This window comes from Boeremia exigua (genome assembly GCF_020726555.1).
Source record: "Boeremia exigua strain MPI-SDFR-AT-0100 chromosome Unknown C7974scaffold_5, whole genome shotgun sequence".
Lineage (NCBI taxonomy): Eukaryota > Fungi > Ascomycota > Dothideomycetes > Pleosporales > Didymellaceae > Boeremia > Boeremia exigua.
Window position 1 is genome coordinate 1,965,249 of NW_025763522.1, and position 24,591 is coordinate 1,989,839.

General features: G+C 53.3%; 11 protein-coding genes across 11 annotated transcripts; 5 read left to right on the forward strand and 6 right to left on the reverse strand.

The window, feature by feature from the left end:
* The first annotated feature begins 779 nt into the window (after positions 1-779).
* C7974DRAFT_174933 (uncharacterized protein) lies at positions 780-2,458 on the forward strand. The gene is made up of 4 exons (XM_046136226.1): positions 780-1,024; positions 1,075-1,158; positions 1,208-1,843; positions 1,908-2,458. Exons 1-4 carry the CDS (start codon positions 921-923, stop codon positions 2,053-2,055), a joined length of 972 nt encoding a protein of 323 aa, XP_045998358.1. The 5' UTR covers positions 780-920; the 3' UTR covers positions 2,056-2,458.
* Positions 2,459-2,717: 259 nt separating this feature from the next.
* On the reverse strand, positions 2,718-4,365 carry C7974DRAFT_310527 (uncharacterized protein; the record flags this gene model as incomplete). The annotated part of the gene is made up of 3 exons (XM_046138274.1): positions 2,718-3,424; positions 3,474-4,165; positions 4,292-4,365. 3 exons carry the CDS (start codon positions 4,363-4,365, stop codon positions 2,718-2,720), a joined length of 1,473 nt encoding a protein of 490 aa, XP_045998359.1.
* Positions 4,366-4,613: 248 nt separating this feature from the next.
* Positions 4,614-5,586, forward strand: C7974DRAFT_393082 (ubiquinone biosynthesis protein COQ7-domain-containing protein). The gene has a single exon (XM_046141744.1). The coding sequence runs from the start codon at positions 4,682-4,684 to the stop codon at positions 5,507-5,509; it is 828 nt and encodes a 275-aa protein (XP_045998360.1). The 5' UTR covers positions 4,614-4,681; the 3' UTR covers positions 5,510-5,586.
* Position 5,587: 1 nt separating this feature from the next.
* Positions 5,588-9,873, reverse strand: C7974DRAFT_358059 (MRC1-like domain-containing protein). Its single transcript, XM_046139628.1, has 2 exons — positions 6,727-9,873; positions 5,588-6,680 (listed from the first exon to the last, which is right to left on the reverse strand). Exons 1-2 carry the CDS (start codon positions 9,525-9,527, stop codon positions 5,648-5,650), a joined length of 3,834 nt encoding a protein of 1,277 aa, XP_045998361.1. The 5' UTR covers positions 9,528-9,873; the 3' UTR covers positions 5,588-5,647.
* A 1,873-nt stretch (positions 9,874-11,746) lies between these two features.
* On the forward strand, positions 11,747-13,767 carry C7974DRAFT_375655 (uncharacterized protein; the record flags this gene model as incomplete). Its single annotated transcript, XM_046140223.1, has 2 exons — positions 11,747-12,439; positions 12,490-13,767. The coding sequence occupies 2 exons, from the start codon at positions 11,747-11,749 to the stop codon at positions 13,765-13,767; spliced, it is 1,971 nt and encodes a 656-aa protein (XP_045998362.1).
* Positions 13,768-14,280: 513 nt separating this feature from the next.
* C7974DRAFT_334811 (uncharacterized protein) lies at positions 14,281-15,986 on the forward strand. Its single transcript, XM_046139167.1, has 2 exons — positions 14,281-14,927; positions 14,982-15,986. The coding sequence occupies exons 1-2, from the start codon at positions 14,708-14,710 to the stop codon at positions 15,827-15,829; spliced, it is 1,068 nt and encodes a 355-aa protein (XP_045998363.1). The 5' UTR covers positions 14,281-14,707; the 3' UTR covers positions 15,830-15,986.
* On the reverse strand, positions 15,949-17,223 carry C7974DRAFT_393089 (glycosyl hydrolase). Its single transcript, XM_046141745.1, has one exon. It carries the CDS (start codon positions 17,005-17,007, stop codon positions 15,997-15,999), a length of 1,011 nt encoding a protein of 336 aa, XP_045998364.1. The 5' UTR covers positions 17,008-17,223; the 3' UTR covers positions 15,949-15,996.
* A 132-nt stretch (positions 17,224-17,355) lies between these two features.
* On the forward strand, positions 17,356-18,255 carry C7974DRAFT_393090 (uncharacterized protein). Its single transcript, XM_046141746.1, has one exon. It carries the CDS (start codon positions 17,679-17,681, stop codon positions 18,033-18,035), a length of 357 nt encoding a protein of 118 aa, XP_045998365.1. The 5' UTR covers positions 17,356-17,678; the 3' UTR covers positions 18,036-18,255.
* Positions 18,256-19,099: 844 nt separating this feature from the next.
* C7974DRAFT_175138 (uncharacterized protein) lies at positions 19,100-20,076 on the reverse strand. The gene has a single exon (XM_046136231.1). It carries the CDS (start codon positions 19,856-19,858, stop codon positions 19,229-19,231), a length of 630 nt encoding a protein of 209 aa, XP_045998366.1. The 5' UTR covers positions 19,859-20,076; the 3' UTR covers positions 19,100-19,228.
* On the reverse strand, positions 20,077-22,299 carry C7974DRAFT_175137 (L-Aspartase-like protein). Its single transcript, XM_046136230.1, has 2 exons — positions 21,485-22,299; positions 20,077-21,434 (listed from the first exon to the last, which is right to left on the reverse strand). Exons 1-2 carry the CDS (start codon positions 21,905-21,907, stop codon positions 20,295-20,297), a joined length of 1,563 nt encoding a protein of 520 aa, XP_045998367.1. The 5' UTR covers positions 21,908-22,299; the 3' UTR covers positions 20,077-20,294.
* Positions 22,300-24,433, reverse strand: C7974DRAFT_175136 (aerobactin siderophore biosynthesis protein iucB). The gene is made up of 2 exons (XM_046136229.1): positions 22,857-24,433; positions 22,300-22,809 (listed from the first exon to the last, which is right to left on the reverse strand). The coding sequence occupies exons 1-2, from the start codon at positions 24,311-24,313 to the stop codon at positions 22,692-22,694; spliced, it is 1,575 nt and encodes a 524-aa protein (XP_045998368.1). The 5' UTR covers positions 24,314-24,433; the 3' UTR covers positions 22,300-22,691.
* Between the last annotated feature and the right edge of the window lie 158 nt (positions 24,434-24,591).

The following is a 24,591-nucleotide window of genomic DNA, read 5'->3' on the forward strand; positions in this document are numbered from 1 at the left end:
GCCAACCCCACGTCAGGGCCCACAGCACACACAAACACAGTCCTTGCATCCCGATCCTGATGACGTTCGAACATTCCAGACAGCCGTGAACACCCAGTCATCGGTTTTGCATCTCCGACTCTTCCGTGATCTGGCTCATGGCTTTTTCGTGTTTGACTGAATAAGCTAGGAAATCTTGGAGGCCGAGTGCCGATTAAGCCTCATTCATGGACGCCTCGGGTCACCTGCACGTGACGGTCAGCAATGAGCTGGACGAAATCCCGCACCAAGAAAGTCGTTCACGTGATATTACGCTTCGTACATGTACCTGGGAATTCAACGATAATCAGGCGATGCCCTTTGGACCGACGGGTTCTGTGTCAATGTCAGAAGGATCACTTCAACCTACCACAACCAACTCTGCCCCACTCTGATTGGTCGGACAAGGCCTCCTACACAGTCAGCCATCCTAACATCAGTCACCCCCATACGAAGTACGCATCCCTTTCATCCGGCGTGCATTGTAGCTTCTGGACTCAACCCGGGTCTGTAATTCTCTCGGTCGTGGTCTACATCTGATTGACATCGCCGCAATGCGCCTGAACCGGCCCGAGCCATACCTCTTCAGATACGGAGAGGTAGCAACCATCCAATTAGCCTAGCTCGACAGTCCGTCACGACGGTTCGCCATCAACTTTGTCATTTACAATTTCTCCGCGAAGGTCCTGGCCTCTTTTAACAGGATATCTCAATATGTGGGGTAATCTACGGAGATCAACCTTAATTAATTTATCTGGTTCGCGCCAGCATGGTCCCGGCACTCATAGTATGTGGATGGTGATCAGGTACTGTTATTTGGCATCCTGGCGTATATAGAGAAGATTGTTTCCGTGTAAGAAGGTTGGAAAGCTTGTCTGAAGTTTGTAAACATTTTTGACATCATGGTTAAGTCAACGTCTATTCTTCTTTCGCTGGCTGCTTCGGCGGTCGCAGCTCCAACCTGCACATGGTCTTCGTGGAAGAACGTCAAGAATCTCTTCATCTTGTAGGACAAGGTAGCACCACTTACTGATATCTCATACTGACAACTACCAGCGGTGACAGCTACACACAGACTGGCTTCGACGTCAATGGCACACAGCCAAGTGTCGGAAACCCCTTCGGCAACCCACCATTCCCGTACACACCACCCAACATCACCGCCGTGAAATCACTAACCTCGTTGCAGCGGCTGGACATCTTCCAACGGTCCCAACTGGGCAGGCTTCCTTGCCACAACCTACAATGCCAGCTTCATCAAAGCCTACAACCTCGCCTACGGCGGCGCCACCGTCGACTCCGCCCTCGTGACCCCGTACGCCCCCACCGTGCTCTCTCTCAAGGACCAAGTCGAGCTCGAGTTCACTCCGCGCTACGGCTCGCACCCCAAAGACACCCCCTGGACGTCCAAAGATTCGCTCTTCGCCTTCTTCATCGGCATCAACGACGTCGGCAACTCGTGGTGGCTCAACAACGCCACCCTGTACGACGCCATTTTCAAGCGCTACGACGCGCTGCTGGAGCAGGTGTACACGACCGGCGCGCGCAACTTCCTGTTCCTCGCGGTGCCGCCCGTGCAGCTCGCGCCGCTGACGCTGAGCAAGGACGACGGCGGCTACGCCGTCGAGACCGAGGGCAAGGTCATCCAGGACTGGAATGCGCGACTCAGCGCGCTGACCAAGGCGTTCAAGAAGAAGCACGCCGATTCGAATCTGTTCGTGCACGACACGTACAAGGTCTTTGCGGACGTGATTGCGAACCCTAAGGCTTACCCGCAGACGAGCGGGCTGAAGAACGTGACCGGGTTCTGCACGGCGTACGCCAAGTAAGTACACCCCGAGATGCGGACACGAGTTGGGTTAGAAATGCGGAGAGCTAACGAGGCACAGCGGCACGCCGACGTGGTACACCAAGGACCCCAGCTGCGCGTACGCGGTCAACGAGTACCTGTGGCTCAACGACCTGCACCCGACGTTCCCCGTGCACAACGCGACGGCGGCGAGTGTAGCGAAGTTCCTGGGCTCGCAGAAGTGTTAGTAGACATTCGGCTGCGTAGAATGCATGCAAATCCAACAGACAGCTTCCTTTTTCATGAGACTCGCTGTTGCTGTGAATGTGCCCCGTGAACTCGTCGGGGATTAGGAGAGAGCCGATGGGCTGCGGAAATGAATGCCGCTGAGTAGTACACAGCAGATGTTCGTTCCGATTCCGCAGCTGCGTGTACGACCACGCATGTGAATATGCCATGCCATGCACTGCCATGCTGTCCTTTGGCTCATATGTGAAGCGAAGGGACACTACTTGCGTCACAGACGAGGTATGATGATACTGTGCAGGCATGTCAGGAAGAGGAGAGGAGCGTAGTGATGTATTCTGGTGCGTTTGTGGCAGGGTGACATGTGCAGACTTCTATTGCACACCGAAAGGCGTTGAAAATGTCAGGTATGTTCTATGCAGATGGGCGCAATCATGGATGCTTATATGAAATGGGTATATTGATATACATAAGATAAGTAAGATGGCGATGACTGAATAGCGTCTAGATAATGCTGGACAGGCGGAGGTAGATACTTTCGATGGAGTCGTCATGGTGCGCTGGAACGCCGGTATGCAAAAACGCAAAACAAGATGAGTCTTTGATGCGCTGGGGTAATATCAGAGCAAGTGGCCTTCGAGAGACGTGAGACAATTGACCGTTACTAGATCGCAATGTCGAAATCCAGATCCATACTGGCGATGAAGTCGTCATCTGTCTTCGGTTTCCTGAATGTTGGCAGACCCTTGCGTTCTGTCTTCTTCTTATCCTGCGGTTTCGGCGTGCTGGCTCTCGATGAGACGTCGTCATCACCGAACAACGCGTCTGTCTCGTTCTTGAGCACCGCCTCTTCTTGTGCCTTCCTAGCCTCCTCTTCGGCTTGCTTGCGCGCGGCTTCTCTCTTCTGGTCCATCTTCTTCTGGCGCTGCTGCTCCAGTTGGACTTTTCGTACGCGCTCCGCCTCATGAATGCGGTTGAGGCGATTGAGTTCCGCAGTCTTGACAGCGGCAGCTTCGGACTGTGTTTGTATCCTTGGCTGCGCGTCGACCGAGTTGCGGTGAAGCAGGTGTTGGTATTGTTTTGCCTTTGCGATGCGTGCGTTGATTTCAGGCTCAGTCCAGTGGTGGTCTCGAAGGCTCTTGAGGTCGTCGTACTTCCGCTCAAGGAAGGACTTGGTGGGGATCTTCGAGTTCGACTCAGTGAGAGACTGCTTATATACGTCGAGGTCGCGATCGTCGAAGCGCTGGTTCGATAAGAATTGGAACTGGTAATCCTTCTTAGTTGACCCATGCTGCGCAATGACGTATTGGTCGGTTGCAATTTTCGCTCCGTTTTTGCCCTCAAAGACGTAAGGTTTGCCGGTGTTGATGCCTTTGGAGACGAGTTAGTGAAGCTTTCAATTGTAGGTGAACGAACATACCCTTGATCTGCGCCATCTTATACATTGTTCGACGCTGCGCATCCTGTCCAACACCAACACGTCCAAAGGTACCGGTGACGGCATCCTCGAAGCCTGGGTAGAAGCAGACTTCAGAGAAGAACCCTCGGCCAACCCGCACGGAGTCGAAGTCACGAAGAGTGGCCGGCAACTCTTCGCGAGCCTTGACAGGCGCACGGTCATCCCACTCGACATCGCTCTCGCCGTCAGCATCGACATCCGATGCGCCGTCGCGATCTGCCGAGCTCGATCTCCGGCGGTGGCTGCGACGATCGTTGTCTCGGTCTCTCTGCTGACCACGCTGCTCGCGATTGCGTTTGTATTCCTCAAGCTTGTCGTTCACCCTAGCCTTGACCTTTGGTCGCCTGTTCTCCTCAGGCTCCTCCGAGTCAACTTTGCGTTTCCTATCGTTCTGCAGATTCGCCGCACGCCGAGCCAGCTCAGCTGTGAAATTGGCTCTGCTCATCTCCTCGGCACGCTGACCGAGAATCTCTTCGCGGTCCAGCTGCGACATGCCCATGATCCTCCTCTTGTCGGACTCGTCGATGTACTTGCCCTCGAGAGGATAGGGCACATCGGTCGATCGTGCAGGTGGCTCATCGTCGCGCTCGGAGTCGGACTCTTCCATAGCATCTGAGCCTAGTGAATTCGGCGAAGAGGCTGCTGGCGATGAGCTGGCGAGAGTCAGCGTCGTTCAGGAGGTGTCCAGGTAACATAGAGTGGCTGGGCGGTCGCTGGAGCCATATTGGAGATGGCGCAATGATGGTAATGATGAAAGAAAAACAGAGGAGGTCACTCACGCCTCGCCTTCTTCAACGTCTGCCTCTTCGTCACCGCCAGCGAGGGCGAAGAGTTCATCGTCGATGTCAGACATGGTGAAGAAATGGTAATCGAATTTGCGAAGAAAAGATGATGGTTTCCACGATTCAGACCGTGAAAATCGTGGCGCAAAGAACGATGGCAGGCGAGAGGCGTTCAGAATCAGGGGTGAGGAGAGACGTTGTAGCTCAAGGTCGGGGAAACGAGGACGAAAGAGTTCGTCTTGGCAGCCGGCGCGTCAAGGCGACGCGAAAAGCGGGCCCGCTAACTCGGAAGTTGGTGAGCTCATCGATGTGAGCTATCACTTTGACTCGGATTCACCTCGTCACTTGCCGTGTCGCAGTGCAACAATAGCACCACAGTCACTCACCATGTCAGCCAGACTTCTCTCACCAAGTACATTCGCCCGCAGCCGAACGCCAATCCTAGACTTTCTTGCGCCCCGGACCATCACACCATGCACATCGACGTCCCGCCCGCGGCGGCGACTCCAGAGCACCACACCGCACACACCCAGCAACCCCAATGCGCCGACCCCCGACAGCGCCGCAGCCTCAAACCTCAGCCCTCCAACCAACAACGCAACCGTCACCTCCTCACCACCAAATCCCTCAAAGCCAATCCACGAACTCACCAAAGACCAACGCGCCTTCCTCGCCTCCGCCCTGCGCGTTAACCAAACCGGCGAACTCGCCGCCATCCTGATCTACGCTGCGCAGTCCCCGCTGCTGGTGCGCTCGCACCCGCACCTGCGCCCGCTGATGAAGCACATGTATGACCAGGAAGCCGGGCACTATAAATTCTTCAACGAAGTGCTGTCGAAGCACCGCATCCGGCCGACAGCCATGACGCCAATATGGACCGCAGCGGCGAGTGTGCTGGGGTGGGGGACTGCGTTCTTGGGCCGCGAGGCCGCGATGGCTTGTACGGAGGCTGTGGAGACAGAGATCGGGACGCATTATAATGAGCAGGTCAGAGTGCTGCTTGATTGGGCGGGGAAGTGTGAGGAGAGGGGGGTGAGTTTGGGGCCGGAGTTGGATGCATTGTTGAGTCAGTTGAGGAAGATTAGGGATGAGGAGCTGGAACACCTCGATCATGCGGTCGAGAACGATGCGAAGCAGGCGCGGCCGTATGAGCTGCTGACTGAAGGGATTAGGGCAGGGTGTCGGGGAGCGATCTGGGTCAGTGAAAGGGTTTAGTCACGATATACAGGAGGTGATGCTGTACGATATGTATAAGAATGATTCGATGGAGATGCTAGATGTAAATATCCAAATCCTAGATGATACCCAGAGCACCAAACGCCACGCTACTATCCCGTCAAATTCTACGCATAATTACTCAAACCCACCACTCAGGTCTCCTAGCACACTTCTCATCCCGCCCTTCTTCCTCGCGCCGTCTACCTTCTTCTTGAGCACCTCTTTCCTCCGTTTCTCTTTCTTCTCCAACAAAGCTCTCCTCTCCGCCTCCCGTGCCTGTGCGTGGATGTTGCTCCTCCCAGTTCCACCCCTTCGCACACCCCCTTCACTACTTTGACTCGTGCGTTGGCTGTCGCTCCTCTCACTCACAGCAGACAGATTACTAGTCGCCTGTCGGATGAGACTCGGTACCCTGAATCCCGGGACTGCAGCCCCACGAGACGGGGCGTGGAACGCCATGCCACCTGCACTATCTTGCGACTCATCAATCGTCGACTGCCGGCTCAATGTTAAGCGGTCGACGACGGCCTTGCGCACAGGCTTATCTACGATTTCCAAATCCGAGTCAGAGTCCGACGCGTACTGGCTGTCAGGCACCATGACACGGGAATCCTCGAGCAGTTCGGAGACGGAGTTCTGCACGTCAGCCAGCGTGATTGGGCGGCGTGTGAGATCGTTGTCGGTGCGACGCATATTCGGAGGGGGGCGGTTCTCTTTCTGAGATGAGGTGGGAGATTTGCGTTTCAACGGGTTGGGAGGAGGCATATTCACGGAGTCGGTCTGCGAATCTGGCACTACCATTTCAGCTTCTGAGTCCACGCCCTCTTGAGGTTGTTGAGACTGGGACTGTGAATCTTCGGCATAGATGCTCTTTGGCTCTGGCATCTCGAGGAATTCGTAGTCTGCATCGTCTGCGAAATCCGCGAGCGTTTTGAAGAAGGCTTGCTGCTTCGGGTTCTCAGCAATCTTGCCGATATTCTCATCGCTCAGGAGTGCTTTTTGCATGCGTGCAAAGTCAGCACGCTTCCGGCGCTGCCGCATTTCTGCTTCATCTTCGCTGTCGGACATGTCGAAGGCATCGCGACCGGCGCGCTTGCGGAGACCGCCGTTCATGAGGTCTTTGTAGAGCTGGTTGATGTTCTTCTCGTCGTCCTTCTTATCCTTGTCACTAGGGAATTGTCAGCAGTGTACATAGATTGGCTGAACGAACCTACGCGTAGAAGGCAGCGATTTGACGCTCGTCGACCTTGACGTCGTCGTGGTCTATCATTTTCTTCATTTCCTCATCTTCTTCGCCGCTTTCATCGTCACTTGCTCCTCCGATGCCAGCGTACTCGTCTTCAGACTCATCAGCCTGCTCCTCTACGATGGCCTTGGCAGCACTGTTCTCCTTATTGAAATTATCAATGGCCCTTTGTTTCTTCGCGCCCTTTTGCATGGCGCGGAAGGCATCTCTATGCTTGGGTGGCCGTTGGATGTCATCGACATCACTTAAATCGGAAGCAGGGTCGACAAAGTTCTCCTCAACGTCAGATAGTCCCTCAGCAATCTCGCGACGACCGCGCTGCAGCTTGCCAGTTCGTTTTTTGATCGGCGACTCGGCCACAGATAGCATTACAGTCTCGACGGTAGAGGCGGGTGCCATGAAACCAGCTTGTGAACGAGAGAAAGAGAAACCAGCATCTTGTGTGGGCTCAGGGGCCTCAGAGAACTGGGTACCCGGGTCAATCAGCTGACCAATACCTAAGCTGAAGTGAGATTCAGCTCCAGCTCCGGACTCTTTGCGTGGAGACACAAACAGCTGGCTATTAGGTACCAGCGTGTCATGCGTCTGGCTGAATGTGACACCAGGCTGAGTGTCTGGTAAGTTGTGGAGGAACTCCAGGGAGTCCTGTTCGGGTTCCTGTTGGGTAACTTGCGTATCATCCAAGTTCGCCATGGTTCCAGCGAACATCTGGGTGAGCCCTAAGTTTGTGCTTGATTCACCGAAGCCGAACGCAGCTATCGCGTCATCTTGAGTTGCCTTCTGGGTTGGCGACCCGAGCTTCAAATCTTCGCTCTCACTTTCATCGTCGTCGATGACTCTTCGGGCTCGCTTGATCATAGGCTTGCGCGTAGAAGCATTACGCTCATCTTCGTCATCAGTCAATTCGTTTGCCTGAGACACAAGGGTGGCGTCTGTATTGACAGCAGTGGCCTCATCAGCCAAGTCATTAGATGCGTCCGCCTCTTCGCCATCCGCGTCCTCCATCGGCTCATCTTCGGAGCCGGAGAGTTCAATTTCAGCCTCTTCTTCCTCTTCCTGGTCCTCGTCGTTGCCATCTGCCGTGTTCTCGTCGTCGCTGCCGACGAAGTCTTCATCCGACTCGTCGCTGGAAGGAAGATCATCAATAGACTCTCCGTTGGCTTTAGCCTGCTTCTTCTCCTGCTTGGCAAGCTTGAGATCTTCCTGCCGTTGCTTCTCGAATTGTGTCACCAAATCTTCAATTTCCATTTGATGCTTCTCTCGCTCCTCGGCAGTCTCGATATGAATACCACGTCGTTTGAGTTCTTCGATTCTTTCTTCGCGTCCCCTTTGTGCCTGCTGACGAGCTTTCTGAGCAAGTGAGAAATGCATCTCGCTACGGGTGATGGTTTTCGGTCCCTTGCGTGTAGTTTTGGGGGAGGTGAGATGTGCCAGATGACGAAGCGTTACAAAAGACTTCGACTCGTCCTGCTCCTTCGTTCGTACCCGATCGAACACTGCAAATCTGCTTTTCTTCACCAACTTTGCATCATCGTCAGAGTCAGATAACTCTACCATGACAATCTCTGAAGGCACAGCAGTCTGGACTTGAGCATGCCGGACAGTGATTGGCTGTCCCTGCAATGGCCAAGATCGTGTAGGAAGATGCGCGAACTCCGGAGCGCGACCTTTACCCTTATCCACTTTCGTGGGCACAGGGGTGGTGTCATCGGCTTCCTCTGCGAGTGGCGCTTTTGGCGTTAGGTTGCCAACTTCACTCGCCATCTTCTCCAACCCTTCATCGTGGCGAGGAGGACTCGTAGGCGGTGTCTCGTGCAACGGCTGCATCTCTGCGTCCGATGATGCAAGTATCGCGGCCTTTTCTGGGGTGGTTGGTAATGTCGACACATTATCCTCTGGTCCGTTGAAACCGAACTTAGTGAAGAGGTCCTTCGTTGAGTATCTCTTCTTCGTCTTGGCCTGATGAGTGAGTTGCATATTACGACTGATTCGTTGTTGGTCACGAGCCATAGCCTCCAGAGCCTTCTTGCCCGCTCGTCGAGTAGGCTTGGACTGCTGTGTCAAGCGCCTATCAATTTCCGCGTCTGTATCACTGCCATCATCTCGGCCTGACGAACGCTTAGAAGTCTTCTGCTGTGCCAATTGAGCAGTCTCCTCCTTCTGCTTCGCCAGTCTCTCGGCTCTGATGCGTTTGACGCGTTCTTGTAAGTCGGTCGCAGAGGCCCGTTGTGACGACTGGTCGGATTCGTAGTTCGCTGAGGTCCCAACCGGCGATCGGCTTTTGGCTGGAGACGGTCCTGGAGATACGAAAAGTCCAGGAGACGACTGACGTGATCGTACATTTGGCGACGGTGATTTGCGGGGGCTCGACAGTCTCTGCTTCTCTGTTATGGACCTGCGGGCGGGTTTCCGTATCGGTATTGACGCCTCTTCATCACTTTCAAGAGCTAAAGCAAGGACTGGCACCGACTTTTGCGCCTGTTGCTCTTGTGTCTCTTTCTCCGCTGCCAATCGCTGCTTCATGCGCTGGTATGCACTCTCTGCGTCCACCTCTTCTTCTGCGTCGGATGTTTGAGTGCTAGGCTGATGTCGTGGCCCAGATAAAGATCTTGTGTTGGAGTGCAGTACGCCCTCAGAGTCCGACACATCACTTGCAGAGTCCGTGCTACTTTCAGAAGAATCGCCGGACTCTGTCTTCCGTAAAGCTGCCAATAGCTTCGTTCGAGGTCTCGAGGGCGCAGTAGATGCGCCGAGTATTTGGTTCGCCATTTTGTATTCGTAATTGGTCTGCGGAAGTGTTCTGCGTGACACTGATCGCACGGCGCGATCTGTTTGCGTGCGCGTCTGAAGTGGATGTAATGGACAGTACCGGTAACAACAAAGTGGTATTGAAGTCTGCTGCGCTAATTCGGCTCAAGAGAAAATAAAGATAACAGCGGCGATTGAATAACGTAGAGGTGCAAAAGTTCGTGGCGGGGAGAGCTTGAGCAAGCACCAAAGTGACAAAGTGGTTCTACACGAACGTGGACGCGACGCGATTGAGCTAACCAATTTCAATCAAGCGCGTCACTGCTCACACCAACAGTGCTCGCGATTGCAGTTACCGTCACCAAGCACGGGCTTATTCAACATTACCATTTCTTTTGCATGTGTCCCCAGCAATGCTCACTGTCATGGATCGAGTGGTTGGTCCCATTCTTGTATACTCACCGTTTCCACAGTAGATCAAACCTCTGGAAGAAGGTACTCGCTGACGGTCTTCGGTCTTCCTTTTTGCGGACTCCCTGCTTCTCCTTCTCAATCCTGACTGCCCAAGTAGTCATCCATCTGACGACAAGATACGCGCGTGGTCATAAGCTCAGAGGTAATGTCGGCTAACGCAATCAAGGTTATCAGTTTTGCTTTTAAGTTCAACAGCCTTTTCATCGAGAATGCTTAAGGCGGTGCTAGAAAACTTGATTCACCGGTTAAGATCAAACTTTCTCACGCCCACGTGTGCAACATTCGTATTGAAAACCTTGTTCACGTAATTCGCAGCCTACTGTGTGCCCAAATACGCTGTTCGGCTCTGGCAAATGCTCATCCGAACGTATGAACCAGGGCTGCGGCATTGAAATCTCCGCATACCTCGGCCTCACGCTGCCATGTCCATTTGTCCGCCCTCGCCTCAGTCAACGATGTTTCAAGTTTCCAGTCTCTAAATTGGGTCAAGCAACGGCTTCTGGGCTTGACTGTCGTTACCATATTTGGATGACACAGTTCCCCATACTCTCGAAATAGCATCTGCTCAACAATCTATCTCAACACACAAAACCACCCAGGGTCAAGGGCTCTTGCCAAGAGCGCCTGCCGAAGGTTTTGTCGATAGTGCAGGGGCGGGATCGGAGGGAGATCCTCAAACTTGCTCCATCCATCTGGTGTGGAGTGCAGACGCTTACGTCCGCTCCGCGCCTCGAGTATGACGACGGTTGATGACTGCGAGCAGGGGCCGGCTTGCGAGAATGACAACTCATGCTGAGGTCTCTTCACAGCATTTGATGATGATCGTCGATTGACTGGTACGCTTGAAGGGTCATGCTACTCAAGACCCTGGTGTGCCTACAATGACCTCTACCACAGCTTCAGATTCCAGGGCACCCTGCCATGCAGGTCTGAGCCTCATCTGAAAAACGAGTTGCATCTTCAACCACAGGCACGCGTGCAGGAACGGTCTTGAGCCAATTACCGACTTGCGCATCGTTCTCGCGCCACAATGTGGGGGCTGAACCGGCGCCCTTAGTTCGCGAAAACGATGCAAGGCTCCAGAATTCATGGTAACAGCAAGCAAGTTGATCCGCGACCCGCAAGGCTGTGAGAGCGTGGTACGATGGTTCTAGTCGCCCAACACGATGGGCGACAAGAACGTAACGTCTTTTCCGAGTTTAGCGTCGTTTCACAATACTCGCTCAGGGGTAGGATTCGAAGAACCGGAAGCCAGCGGCGCTATTGCGGCCGTCCTGGCGATCGCTCAGGCACATTGCTCGCGTTCACCGTTGCGCGTGATGGGTCTGGAGGATTCGCAGATGGAGACTCGAAATTTTTGAGCAACTGAAGTCTTCATCACGGCGGCACAGGCTTGCTCTGAAGATCTACGTACTATATTTACAGAACCTTGTGCGGGACGGATGACTACCTGCATGCCTGCAGCGCCAAGTGGTTTCATCCGGACCCTCTAGGGCTTGTTGAAACGATCTCTCTTCTGAACAAGAGCCATCCGCCTCCTCCGCTCGGGAGATTAGACGATCAATGTCTTCCTGACGGCCTAAGATCCGAGCTTGTCCCTGTTGAACCGCTCTGGCAAAAGCGCCGCACCTTCTCGAACGCTCGAACGCCGCCATTTCGCGTACCGCCGACCCCTTTCGCTGCGACACCAACATAACGATCTTGCGACGGCTCATCAATACCAGATTCGGGCGTGATATTGGCTTCTACGCGCGAATCTGGATAACATGGAGAACGAAGACCCTCAACTCTATCAATATGGCACGCCTCAGCCTAGCAATTCCTTTAAGCGTCCGCGCCGGAGTCTTCAAAGCTCAATGCCCTTGAGTAGCGTATCCGAAAGCGCGACCTCGTCACCCCGAATATCTGCCCACGGATCACTGAACCCTACCGTTATCGACCACATACATGGCTTGAAACATCTGGACGACCAACAGATCTTGCTGTTGCTGCAAGCGGCGCGTAATGGAGGTTCGTGTCATCAGCAAGCCCCGGGCTTCGCGTCGTCTCACGCGTACGCAGATGGCATGCGAGTACCTGACAGGTCGTCCATGATGTCGACTTCGACAATGAGTAGCCGTGCATCATCTTACCTGAGTGTCCCTTCCAGCCGAGTTCCAAGCATGTTGTCAGACCCTCGCTCATCGATCGCCTCAACCGACTCATCCTTCACGCATTACAGCGCTGCCTCTTCGCGCATGTCCACGGCATCTTCCCGGCTTTCTACTATCTCTACCGCGTCGACGCCAGCACCGAAAAACTTCGCTTGTACGTTTTGCGACAAAGCTCTCAAGTCAAAGCCATATTGGAAGTCCCACGAGGAGGAATTCCACGAGCAGAGACTTACGTGGCGCTGCCCGGATTGCGAGCAGATATTCCATGCTGGCAAACGCTTTCGGGAGCACCACACAAAACTTCACGTGCGTACACCTTCATTGTCATTTGACTTCTTCATACTAACGATAACCAGGGCTGCGAGCATTGCAAACAACCGCGAGAGAGTGGGCAGCCCACCAGCAGGAAAGCTTCACCCTGTGTCAAGAAGTACGAGATTGTTATGCACGACAAGGATGCCTGGGGCTGCGGCTTCTGTGCAGCTCTGCTGACCACCTGGGAAGAGAGGTGTGAGCACATTGCGCTGCATTTCGAGGAGAAGGGCGGGGCGAAATGGAACTTCACTAACGTCATCCTTGGCCTTTTAAAGCAATCTGATGCCGCGCACGCGTGGAATAAGTTGTTGACGCAGCGCCATGGGGACGAGCAAAATTGGCCAAGGCTAACATGGGAATCAAAGAAATGTAACCGCCTGCGATACAAACTGGAGACCAAGTGGCACACAAGTGCTTTCGACATCGAGAAGCTTGTACAGGATACCTACGACCTAGCTGAAATCGAGCCAAAGGATGTTGTCGACTCTGCACCAGAGATGACGCCTGATGCGTCGGAGCAAACCGACTCAGCCCATAGCGAGATCGTCGAGTTCAAGTTGGAATCAGCTGATTTTGGCAATGACTCGAGATTACATAGCTCACATGGACTTCCACAGGACCAACAGATGATGGACCTGGACCCTGTCGATCCTCCACAAGTCATGCACCACCAGCAGTCCTTTCAACAGAACCAATGGCCTGTTGGTGCCGATATGTCACAGGCTCACATGAGTGCTGATGCAAGCATGGGGACATACGGTGGCTATAGCACGAGTATGGCTTCCATGTCTGCATCATTTACGCAGCCAATCCCACAACAGAACTTTCAACAACAACAAACATGGCCGAACACCGACTTCGTGTCGACACCAGACCTGATCAACTTTCAGCAACCGACATCGTACATGAACTACCAGCAGCCGAAAGAAGTTGTGTCTGTTCCAACCTCGCAGTACGCCAACTTCGCTCATTATCCGCAACAACCACAACAACAACAACAGCAGCAGCCTCAACAAAGGCAAAGCGTTCCCCCGGATTTTATGCAACATTCTGCTGGTAACCAGTCGTCGTCTCGAAAATACGTTCCGAAGCTAGTGAACATCTCGAATTCAAGCCATCGAGCTATGCATCCGCAACAACAGCAGCAGCAGCAGCAGCAACAACAGCAACAACAACAACCACCTGCGCCCCCGCCCAAGGACGAGTCGCAAGGAAATCGTTTTTCGAGGATGATCATGCGAAGGAAGCCAAGCAATATTTCACAACACAGCGTTCAGAGGGACACGATGAGCTGGAATAATGAAATGAACTGGGGATGATTTGACGGTCTCTCGAGGTCTCCAGCCACTCTTCTACGCATCTGCGTCGCCCACGAATAAATACACATCACTGAGAAAGTGATTCCGAACCTCGTGTCAGCGACGGCTCGACTGTCACAATGCCGAGCCGCGCTGAGCGAGCTACATGACACCATCACGGAGCTGTACCCTTATATTTACTATCGTCACTGAGTTTGGAAGCAAGGTATACCCATAATGTAGCGTTCTTTACGGTTTTCCTATCATGTTCCGATCTACTGAAAAGAGTTCTCCTTCATGTTATTCTAGTGTCTGCACCACATAACCTCAGACCGCATTGTTCAGCATTTTATCTCACGCAGCGTCTGGAGATTTGACGTAATGAGGCAGGATGGCTTGGAGTTCGAAGGCGAAGCCAATTAGAGGGTCAAAAAGTTCTCTGAACGTCTCCTAGATAATGTAACATCATTGGCACTTCAGCAACATCCTAAGATCTATTGTATTTGCTGTGGCATCGAGAACAAATATCTGACTAATCTAATGCGCTGTCTCCACCGTTCCCGCGTAGCCGTTACCGCCTCGGCCTGTCGTTTGGTAGGTAGAAAGCGCGACATCGCGCTACCCACCATCGCGCTACCCATCCCCGCGCCCGGGCCATGCGTCATCCTTCCACAGATTGACTCCTAGCACAGTCATAAATTCCTCCTGCCGCCGGAAGAGTGCCATATCGGCATTCGTGGTCTGGAATCACGCATGCTCTTGTCAGCAAGGCACCTGCAAGACACGTTCTGAGTACAAATACTACCTCACAATATCGATTGAAGCTCTGGCCCTCGTCCTCCTCACATTGCATAGCCTTCGGCTGTTTGCATTCCTCTGGTCTTTAGAAGCGTGAATCGAAGATTCCACAGCACGAGTTCCACAACGCGTTCAGCACCCCTGTCAGCAGGCCACCGCCAGCATGGCACAATCGCAAGCCACGCAATTGGCCATCATCCTGGCCACTTTTCTATTGCCCATCTTGAGTTATCTGTACTTCACGAGGGTACCGTCAAAGAAGAACAATGCCGGGCCATTGCCTCCATCGACTGAGATTACAGCTCTTTACATCCATCCGATAAAGTCGTGCCATGGCATCAAAGTGCAGTCGGCGAAGCTTCTTCCAACCGGACTTGATCTTGGTATGCCCCTCAAATAACATTATCACGAGATCTGGCTTCTAACTGGTCATATAGATCGCCAATGGATGTGGGTAACAGCAGACAAATACGAATTCCTAACCATTCGCCAAAATGCGAGAATGACCCTCATCCGCCCATCCTACGATGCCAAAACCGACACCCTCACCGTTACCGCACCAGCGCCGGACTCAATCGACGAGAAACTCGAGTTCAGCATCCCCGCACACCCCTCCAAAGACTGGCTTGAGGCCAATACGGAGCGCCACGAGGCCAAAATTTGGAACCAGTGGACACCTACACAAGTGTACTCAACCAAGCTCACCACGACCTTCAACGCCTTCTTCGGCAAGGAAGTTCGCCTCGTCTACAAAGATCCCCAGTCCAACGAGCCGCGTCCTCTGCGCTCGAACGGTGCAGCAGCAGTCCTGGGCAGAAAGGCATCAACATGCTTTCCCGACATGATGCCCATCCTCGTCGGTAACCAGTCCAGCATCGACGAACTGAACGACCGCATCAAAATCGCGGAGAACGGCGACTTGACGCTCGACGTAACGCGCTTTCGCCCCAACATCGTTGTGCGTGGGCAAGCTGCCGCGCCCTGGGATGAAGACCGCTGGAAGACGCTGCGCATCACTTCGTCTGGCAAGACGGTGGTGAATTTGGATGTTACTCAGCGTTGTGCGAGGTGCCATGTGCCGAATGTGGATCCGGAGACGGCTGAAGAGCACAAGCGGCAGCCATGGGATACGTTGATGAAGTATCGCAGGATTGATGAAGGGATCAAGTATAAGCCTTGCTATGGGATGTTGTGTGTGCCGCGCGGGACGGGGGAGCTCAGGGTTGGAATGACTTTGGAGGTTACGAAGGTTACGGATCAGCATCGATATATCGCCGGATTCTAGGCACAGATGACGAGACGGTTGGGAGAATGTGTATATGGGGGTCAACAACATAGCAACTCGGAGGTTGACCTGAGCAGATCTCAGCTTATTACCTTTCACAGTGTATACTTGACGATAAATCTGGGAATCAGTTACAATTGAAGTGTTATTTGTTTCTAAGTTATGTCTCACGACTCAAGCTTCGCAGGTGGTGCATCTGCCTCCGAAAGCTGCGGCTGGGGGTCTGCCAGCCCGATCTTACCCTGCTCATCATAAACGATTTCTCTGATCTTCACACACCTCAGGTGGTTCCTTCCTCCACTGAGCGTGCTGTCGTGGTAGAAAAGATACCACTTTCCTTTGAACTCCGCAATGCTGTGGTGCGTCGTCCACCCAACGACAGGCTCCAGAATCCTGCCTCCATATGTGAATGGCCCCACGGGACTATCACCGATAGCGTAGCACAAGAAGTGCGAGTCGCCCGTGCTGTAGCTGAAGTAGTACTTGCCGTTGTACTTGTGCAGCCATGCAGCCTCGAAGAACCGCCTGTCGTGGTCTTCCGCCTGGATAGGCTTCTGCGTCTCTGGATCCAGAATCAAGACATCGGTGACTGGAGAGGCGAATTGTGTCATATCGTCTGTGAGCTTGCCGACTTTCGCGGCGAGTGCATCGCCAGAAGTCGGTTCCTGGCCTGACTTGTCGAATTTGCCCGTCGTCCAGCATTGCAGTTGCCCGCCCCAGATTCCGCCAAAGAACAGGTATGCTGAGCCATCGTCGTCCACGAAAGTTGCAGGATCGATGCTGAAGCTGCCCTGGATGTAGTCGGGTTCTGGTTTGAAGGGACCCTCGGGCTTGTCGCCGACTGCTACGCCGACACGGAAGATCCCTTCCTTGTCTCGCGCGGGAAAGTAAAGGTAGTATTTCCCGTTCTTAGTCGCGGCATCAGGGGCCCAAAGTTGCTTCGAGACCCAGGGAACGTCTTCTTGCTTGAGAACTACGCCATGGTCGGTCACGGGGCCGCCTACAGTGTCCATGCTGAAAACGTGGTAGTCGGCCATGTCGTACTGGTCGCCATTGTCGTTGTCCTTGATGTCTGTCTCACGATCATGCGAGGGGTAGATGTATAGCTTGCCGTTGAAAACATGCGCCGATGGGTCGGCGGTGTAGACGTGGGTCACGATAGGCTCTTTGTCGGCCATGTTTGCTGTGGATGAATAGTTTGTTGTGTGTGTGTCGGCAGGAGCGCGATGACGACTGTCTTTCTACGCATAGGCATCACGAGTACTTATGTGGGGGAGGATTGGCTGCATGGCGGACCAGCTGCCCTGTTTAACCGCCGGCACGGTGGACCAGAAGCCAAGAGTGTTTGTGGGGCTCAAGGCGGCCGCATTGCTCCTGAAGTGAGATCAGTCGCGGGTACGTGGAGGATGAACTCTTAAATGTAGTTGCGGGTCGCTTTAGCCGGCAATTCTTCCGCTCCACTGACGACACTCGGGGCGGCGGAGAAACACCGCGATCTGAAGCGAGGTCGGGACATCAACACTGCTCCGTGCAACTACATGCCGTTTCGTAACGGCATCATTGTTAACTCCAGCGCGTCAAGTCCTACAGCTCTTCATGTCTAGACCAGATGAAGAGAGTCTCCATCATCTTGACGGCTGTTGCTTCTGTGATTGCCGTGGGTCCGAGAACTACAAGATCGATCTCTCGCTCAATCTTGAGTTGCTCCAACTCCTTCATGGCTTCAATGGCTAGTTGCTTCACCTCGCAACTCCTCTGGAATCTTCTCAACAGCTTTTGATGCTTCTGTTCTTTCGCGTTCCTTTTCGGCCCGGCTGCATGCTCTCCTCGTGCAATCTCCATAACCTGGATGGTAGTCTTGATGTTGCGCTTCATCTCAAGCCACTTCTGCTGTATCTTGTCTTCTCTGATTATGTTCGGAAAATACATCTTCTCCTCTGGCCGTGGAACTGAACGCTTCTTCAGTTGGCCTTCTCGCGGGCCAGGATCAGAATGCGTAGACGCTTTATTAGCAAGAGTCCACCCTTCGATCCTGAACATCATTGGTGAATGTTCTGCTACCGCGCAGCTGCCTCTGCGCGAGAAAGCGTTGCAGTCCGTGCCTCTTGCATCTTCAATGGAAGGCTTGGATCGGCGGCGTGGAATTCGAAGACTGATACAGCAATCCTTCTGCATTTCGAGGATGTTTGAAAGACAAACCGCGTAGGTGGGCGAGATCTGTGATTCGGAAAGATCGAGCACCAAGCCGCCGGCTTCTACGTCCTTGGGCTTAGTCGGCATCGCGGTGACAGTCATGTTGTGCTTGCGTACGGATGATGTCGAACTAAAGTGTTCTTGGGGATGGTGACGAGGTTGGTATGACTGATTGTAGTGAAGGGCGTTTGCTTGTGAATGAGCCAAACGGCAAACTCTGTCAACAAAGTGAAGGTGAAGTGTGCATCTGTACGAGCGTTTGCAATCATATGTTTTTTTGTTAGTTGTCTAGTTGCAATAAAAAACAACGAGACTTGAAGCTGCGAACCCAATGTGTGGTACTCGAGTAGCGAACCGAACAAATAGGTCCCTGTTCACTTGCATGTTTGGTTCACACACGTTGGTCCCTCACTATATATGATATATTTCTCACTACTGTAAAACATAGAAGCCAAATACAACAACCCAGGGTATCTTCTCCATTGGCCAAAGTTAACCTCCTCCCGCTTCCCAGGTTCATCGTCTTCCGATATTTGCAAATTTCTCCAATTCCCCAATATATACCACGGCTACAATGCCTTCGACTAAAGATTCTCCAACCCAAATGGCTTCGAACTCATGCCTCAAATTCAAGGTCCCGGAGTCTACGCCTCTTCCCAAAGCTGCGGAACTTTCTTCAAATACAGCCCTCGAGACAAGCCCATCAAGTGTCAAACAACTTTCCGAGACCTCAAGATATCTACGCCTCACATTGAATCCACCGAGGGCTCTTCAAACAAGAATACGACCCCCATTCCATTTGGAAGAGGGAGACATCACAAACGATGGCACAGTGAGCGACCGGATCAGTCCATCTTCGTCCCGCACACTTTCACCAATCATTTGTGACAACAAGAAGGAGATCTATGATGAATATGAAGTCTACAGAGCAGCTTGGATACTGTTCAATATGGCTCATTCGAGATATGCATGAAGTGCGATCTTAGGCGGTCACCAATGCATGTACAACTACGTTTGGCGTGTCACTACGCATTATTTGCCGCCTAGGCAGTAGGTATAGAACACAAGAGTAATTGACCAAGGTGTTCAATTCCCAATGAATCATTGTGTCTGAGCACAAGAACTACGAGGAAGTACCAGTAGGCATGATTATTAAAATACTACCGCATTCCCTTGCACGTGAAATGTTACAACTGAAAATCGAATTCACTCTGAACCACAGCACATTTCCTGCACCGTCAACACTCTCCGTCTACTATTCATGCGCGCCACCGCAACTCTCCTTTGTCTTTCGCTACAATTACGAGTAGGTATCGTAGACCTCACCGCGCTGACCGGGAACTCACACTCCGGCTCGCCCCGCCGACAAACCATCCTCTCCGCATCCCTGCGTCGCCGATCCCAAAGCCGCACCATATGTGCGGGAGTGTTGGGGCCGAAGGCCCGCCCTTCGTCCTCCACATTTTCGAAGGCAGTCCACTGGTCCGGAGCGATTGGACTCCCCGGTGCTGACAGCGTGGTGTCAGAAGCGGTATCGTCGGTGCCGGCGAGTGTTTCTTCGCTGCTTTGCCTATCGCCCCAGACAGAGTCTTGTGGTGCTGCTTTGGGCGCTGGTGGGGGTTTTGCCTTGGGCACGGGTGCGGGTGGGTGGTATACCATGCCCGGCGGAAGTTGAGACTGCCTTGGAGGCCATGGCTCGGGTCTCTCTTTGAAAGAGAGCTTGGGCAGAGGACGAGGACGAGGACGAGCAGCAGCAGGAGGAGGAGGAGGAGGAGGGTGTTGTACAAGGGTGCTAGGAGCCCTCCTCACGCGCGTGCTTCTTCGGCAGGGCTGCATTGTTGGTTGCAATGGAGGGGGTTTGTGGGTCTTGATTGGTATTTGAGGAATCTGTGGAGTGTGGATGTTGATCCCGAATGCGTTGATGTTCGGCTGCAGGCTTGTTCTTTTGTATGATTGTATACAATTCAAAAGTATCAAGTATGGTTCACGTGATGGGAACCATTGAAGCTTTGGAGGTTCAGTTCAGGGGTCTGAATCGAACACCTCCAGGGTCTGGCATGAGCCTCCCCAATAGCAGGCCATGCAGCCACGTTACTATCGTCAGTGTGAAAGGGGTGAGCTGGGGTAGGTACAAAACCAGTGATGAATGGACTCAAGTGTTGGAGAATGGACAAGGCTTTTGTGTCGTTCCGTCTAAAAACGCATACTGTAGTCGGCAAACTATGGCTACAGCCGCGTGTCATCTTCCACTCGTAGGTGTCACCTGTTGCAACTATACGCTGAGCTCAGCAACACCAGCCTTGGTGATGTACTCCTTGTACTCCTGCAGCGCCTTCTCCACGACACCTCCCTGACCACAGAACTTGTCAACAATCTCAGCGCTGCGTCCAGTGTACAAGCTCGCGTCCAGCATGTTGTCAAGATCGCCCCAGATAGGCTTGAAGAACTCAGTCTTACGGATCCTGTCGACGAGGTCGTTCTGCCCGCCCTCGTTCTTTACGTTGTAACCGGCCTGGTGAGACAGAACGCGAATCTGCTCGTGCGCCTCTTGACGGCTCTCGCCCTTGGCTACGAGCTTCATGATGATACTCTCAGTGATCATGAATGGCAGCTCCTCCTGCACACGAGCGTTGACGCGCTTGGGGTACACGACCAGTCCCGAGGTGACGTTGTCGAGGGAGAGAAGGATGGCGTCGGCCAGCAGGAACATCTCAGGGATGTCGATACGGCGAACAGCGCTGTCATCGAGCGTACGCTCCATCCATTGGTCGGAGAGCGTGTTGGCGAAGGATGCGGGCTTGGACATCAGCTCACGCGACAGAGCGTAAACACGCTCGGAGCGCATAGGGTTGCGCTTGTATGCCATAGCGGAGGAACCGATCTGGTCCTTCTCGAAGGGCTCTTCAAGCTCTTTCCAGGCAGCAAGGTGGCGGATGTCGCCGGTGATCTTCTGTGCTGAGGAACCGAGTCCAGAGATTGCGTTGGCGATCAGCTGATCGACCTTGCGGGTATATGTCTGGGTAGAGACAGAGTAGCAGCTCTTGAAGCCGGCCTTTTGGCAAAGCTTCTCGTTGAGTTGGTCGCACTTTTGCGAGTCGCCGTTGAAGATCTCGAGGAAGGAGGCTTGTGTTCCAGTTGTGCCTTGGGCACCACGGAACTGAAGACCCTCCTTGACGTGCTCAATAGCCTCCAAATCCATAAGAAGATCCTGCGCCCACTGGGCTGCTCGCTTACCGACAGTGATCAGTTGGGCGGGCTGCAGGTGAGTGTAGGCCAGAGTTGGCTCAGACTTCCACTGCAAGGCAAACTTGGAGAGGTTGTCAATAACCTTGGCGAGCTTGGGAAGAAGCAGACTCATAGCATCACGCATCAGGATAAGTTCTGCGTTATCAGTTACGTAGCAGCTTGTTGCCTAAAGGTATGTTAGCCATCACATTTTAGATCCCGACACAGACCACTTACGCCGTAGTGAATGATTCCCGCAGCCTTTGGTGCGACCTCACCGAAGGCGTGCACGTGGGCCATGACATCGTGCCTCCTCCTCTTCTCCTCAACTCTGGCAACCTCGAAATCCTGGTCAGAAACGATAAGATGATCACGCATCTGCTGAAGAGCCTCTTCTGAAATGTTCTCAATTCCAAGTTCTTTCTCCGACTCAGCAAGGTAAAGCCACAGCGATCTCCACGTGCTGTGACGACTGCGCTGACTGAAAAGTTGTGACATCTCCTTGGAGCAGTAGCGCCCCGTCAGAGATGTCTGGTAGGTGTCGAAGATCGAGTTACCGATCTGCTGCTTCATGTTGTCGATCTTACGCTGAAGGTCCAGGGCTGCGTCCTGGTCGTATGCGAGCGTTGGCTCTGTGGAGGGAATTGAAGGAACAGACATTCTGAGTAGCCAGGTACGTGTAGTGTGATCAACTACCTGCCTCTTGTAGCAATTAGATCAGGGTGATGTAAAGGTTTGGGTGTCACGAGCTTTATGTCGTTGTTGACTGGGTCTGGTTCCTTTTCTACCCGAATTAAGTGTTGCGTCACAGGACTCCGATAATTTTGTGGCCAAGACCCCACATTTTTATTTACGCCACAAATCGGCGCGCCAGACAGCGTTTCGACAACTGATTTTAGGCTGTCAATTGTTTGCCGGTGATTGAAGCCTCCGTGTTGGGCCGCAGAAATTTTCCGCGGTACCTGCCAGGCATACGTTCAGTTGAGCGTTGGCTTGGTGGGGTGACCCCTCCTCCACCAGTGAGTGCATCTTCAAGTTTCCAAACCCAATACAACGTGTTTTTCCCGCATGCTCACCCGCCTGTGTATTCTTCTTCCGCGTGATTTTTGGTACCTGCGACCGAAAACATGTCTGAAGTTGGCTCTCTTTAGGGTACCTAAGTATCTACAATAAATCCGTCTAATCGCAGCCCGCCGACTTCGGCAAGATTCCGTGGGATGTTCGGCGCAACTTGCAACACGTATAAATTCACAACCAATGCACTGCCAAAGAAGGCGAATCCTGTAATACCAGTATGCAATTGTATGGCACAATCGCAAAGGCATCGCAGGACCCGCTTTTCCTCCACAAAAACCGCGCGAACGCCCAACATCCCGCGGCCGTGCCCTCTCCACACATCGTTCCCGAGTCTCCAGCGCGGAGCCCCCAGTGTCCGCCTACAGCATTACAAAGCCGGGCCTCGCCAGACATCCCTATTTATCTTGAACAGATTGCTCTGTTTATGTGGAAGGCTCACTTCGCGTTCTTTGTAGAAGCCAGATTCTTGGAGATAGTGTGCCAATCTATCGTTGTCAGTATCTTGTAGATGCGTTGTGATATTGTGACATACTTTTCGTTATCCACTCGCGGCTCAAGCATCGCTCTCTCTGTGCGGTTGTCCGCCAGCCAGCAGTAGTGCACGAGTGCGCTGATCCACAACTTGACTCGGTGCGCACCTCTGAACTCCTGCTCACCAACCAAGCAGTGAAATCCGCGATCGTAATCGCCTACGTTCGGCACGTATTTCCCCAAGTTGTCCTCTTTCACCCAGTATATCTCAAAGTATCCAAACGGCTTGCCGTCCCAGCAGCCTATGACGGGGAAGGAGTTCTTCGACATTAAGCCGTTTCTCAAAAACTCTTCTTGGTGTTCTTGGGGACCATCTTCGCCCCAGAAATGAGACACACGAGGATCATTCATCCACTTGTGCAGGTACTCGCTGTCACTCATTTCGGCAGTAGGCGAGCTCATTACGGACCCGATCGACTCGGCCTGTGAGTGGCCGCTGAGACGGTGGGAAGCGGTATCGTGAGACGCTACGGGGCCGCGGTGTCGCAATGGCTTCGAGGAGATGCATGCCACCCGGAAGGAGAGGTATTGGCCGACGCTGGGGATGTAGCGCGTGTAGAGGACTTCGCCTTGTCGAGGAGGCTTTGGGCGGATAGGATGACGAACATGGTTCGAGATTGTGTATTGAGTTGGCGGGGGAGGGTAGTAAGTCGGTAGATGCGAGCTGGAGTGGTATGGACCTGGGGCCGAGGATGACCACAGTCCAGGCGACACCTGATCAATCTGGTGTTCCTTCTTCTCTTCGCCCTTTCCAACTGGCGACGAGGGTCTTGAAGTGTAAGGTGAGCCAGTTGGGAAAGGCGAGTTTGCCATGGGCGAGAGCGTGAACAGATAGATACGAGGATCTAATTGCCAAAAGCTGCGCCGACTGATGAACATGTGCGTCCAGCCTTCATGCGCACACTCATCCTGAGCGCATCCTACAGACGAATCCTCACTGGCAACCAGTCCCATGCGTTCGAGCTTTGGTAGCACAACCCGACCCTTGAATATGCCTTCGCGATTGATGTTGATTCTCCATTCTCCCTTGGGCTTCCCTGCATCTGCCGTGTTCTTCGATCGCGCATTCGTGACTTGCAACGTGGGCTCCGGCTGGTGGAAGTACCAATACAAGGTAGCCCAGAGCATCATGGCGATGTGACGTGTCGGCGAAGCAGCAGCCCTGAAGTCACTGCTGCTAGGGTTCGATACCGAGGAGATATAGAGGTGATCTCCGGTCAATGTCGGTCGCTTGTACCGGTGTACGTGCCGGGGCAGTCCAGTCTGCTCTGCCTTCTCATCTTGCTCGGTCGTTGCGGGGTCGTTCTCGTCCTCAGAGTTGAGTACGACTGTCCATCCTGGAGGAAAAGGCGAATGGGAGTTGAGCAGATCATTTGCCTTGAAAAAGAGGCCCCCAAACACAGGCGTAACTGTAAGGTTCTGGCCATTGGGTAGGTGAACGATGTTTGCTGGAGCCATAGTGATGACGTTGGCGGGGTCAGAAGAAGAAGAGAAGGTGCCCACGACCAGAAGATGTATGCTCTTGACAATGCGGAGCCAAGTGCAGTCAGCGGCCCATGGCGTGAGAAAGTGATCTGCAGGTACCCAGATACGTCAATGTCAAGATGTCTTGCATGCCACGCGAGCCATCAGAAAATGCTGCCCAGAGCTCGATCGTTCGAGAGTGGCCGGTCTCGGGCTAACGCGGGGTACCCAGAAAATGGGGGTAGCATTCATCCCGTCTGCTCTCCTGATAC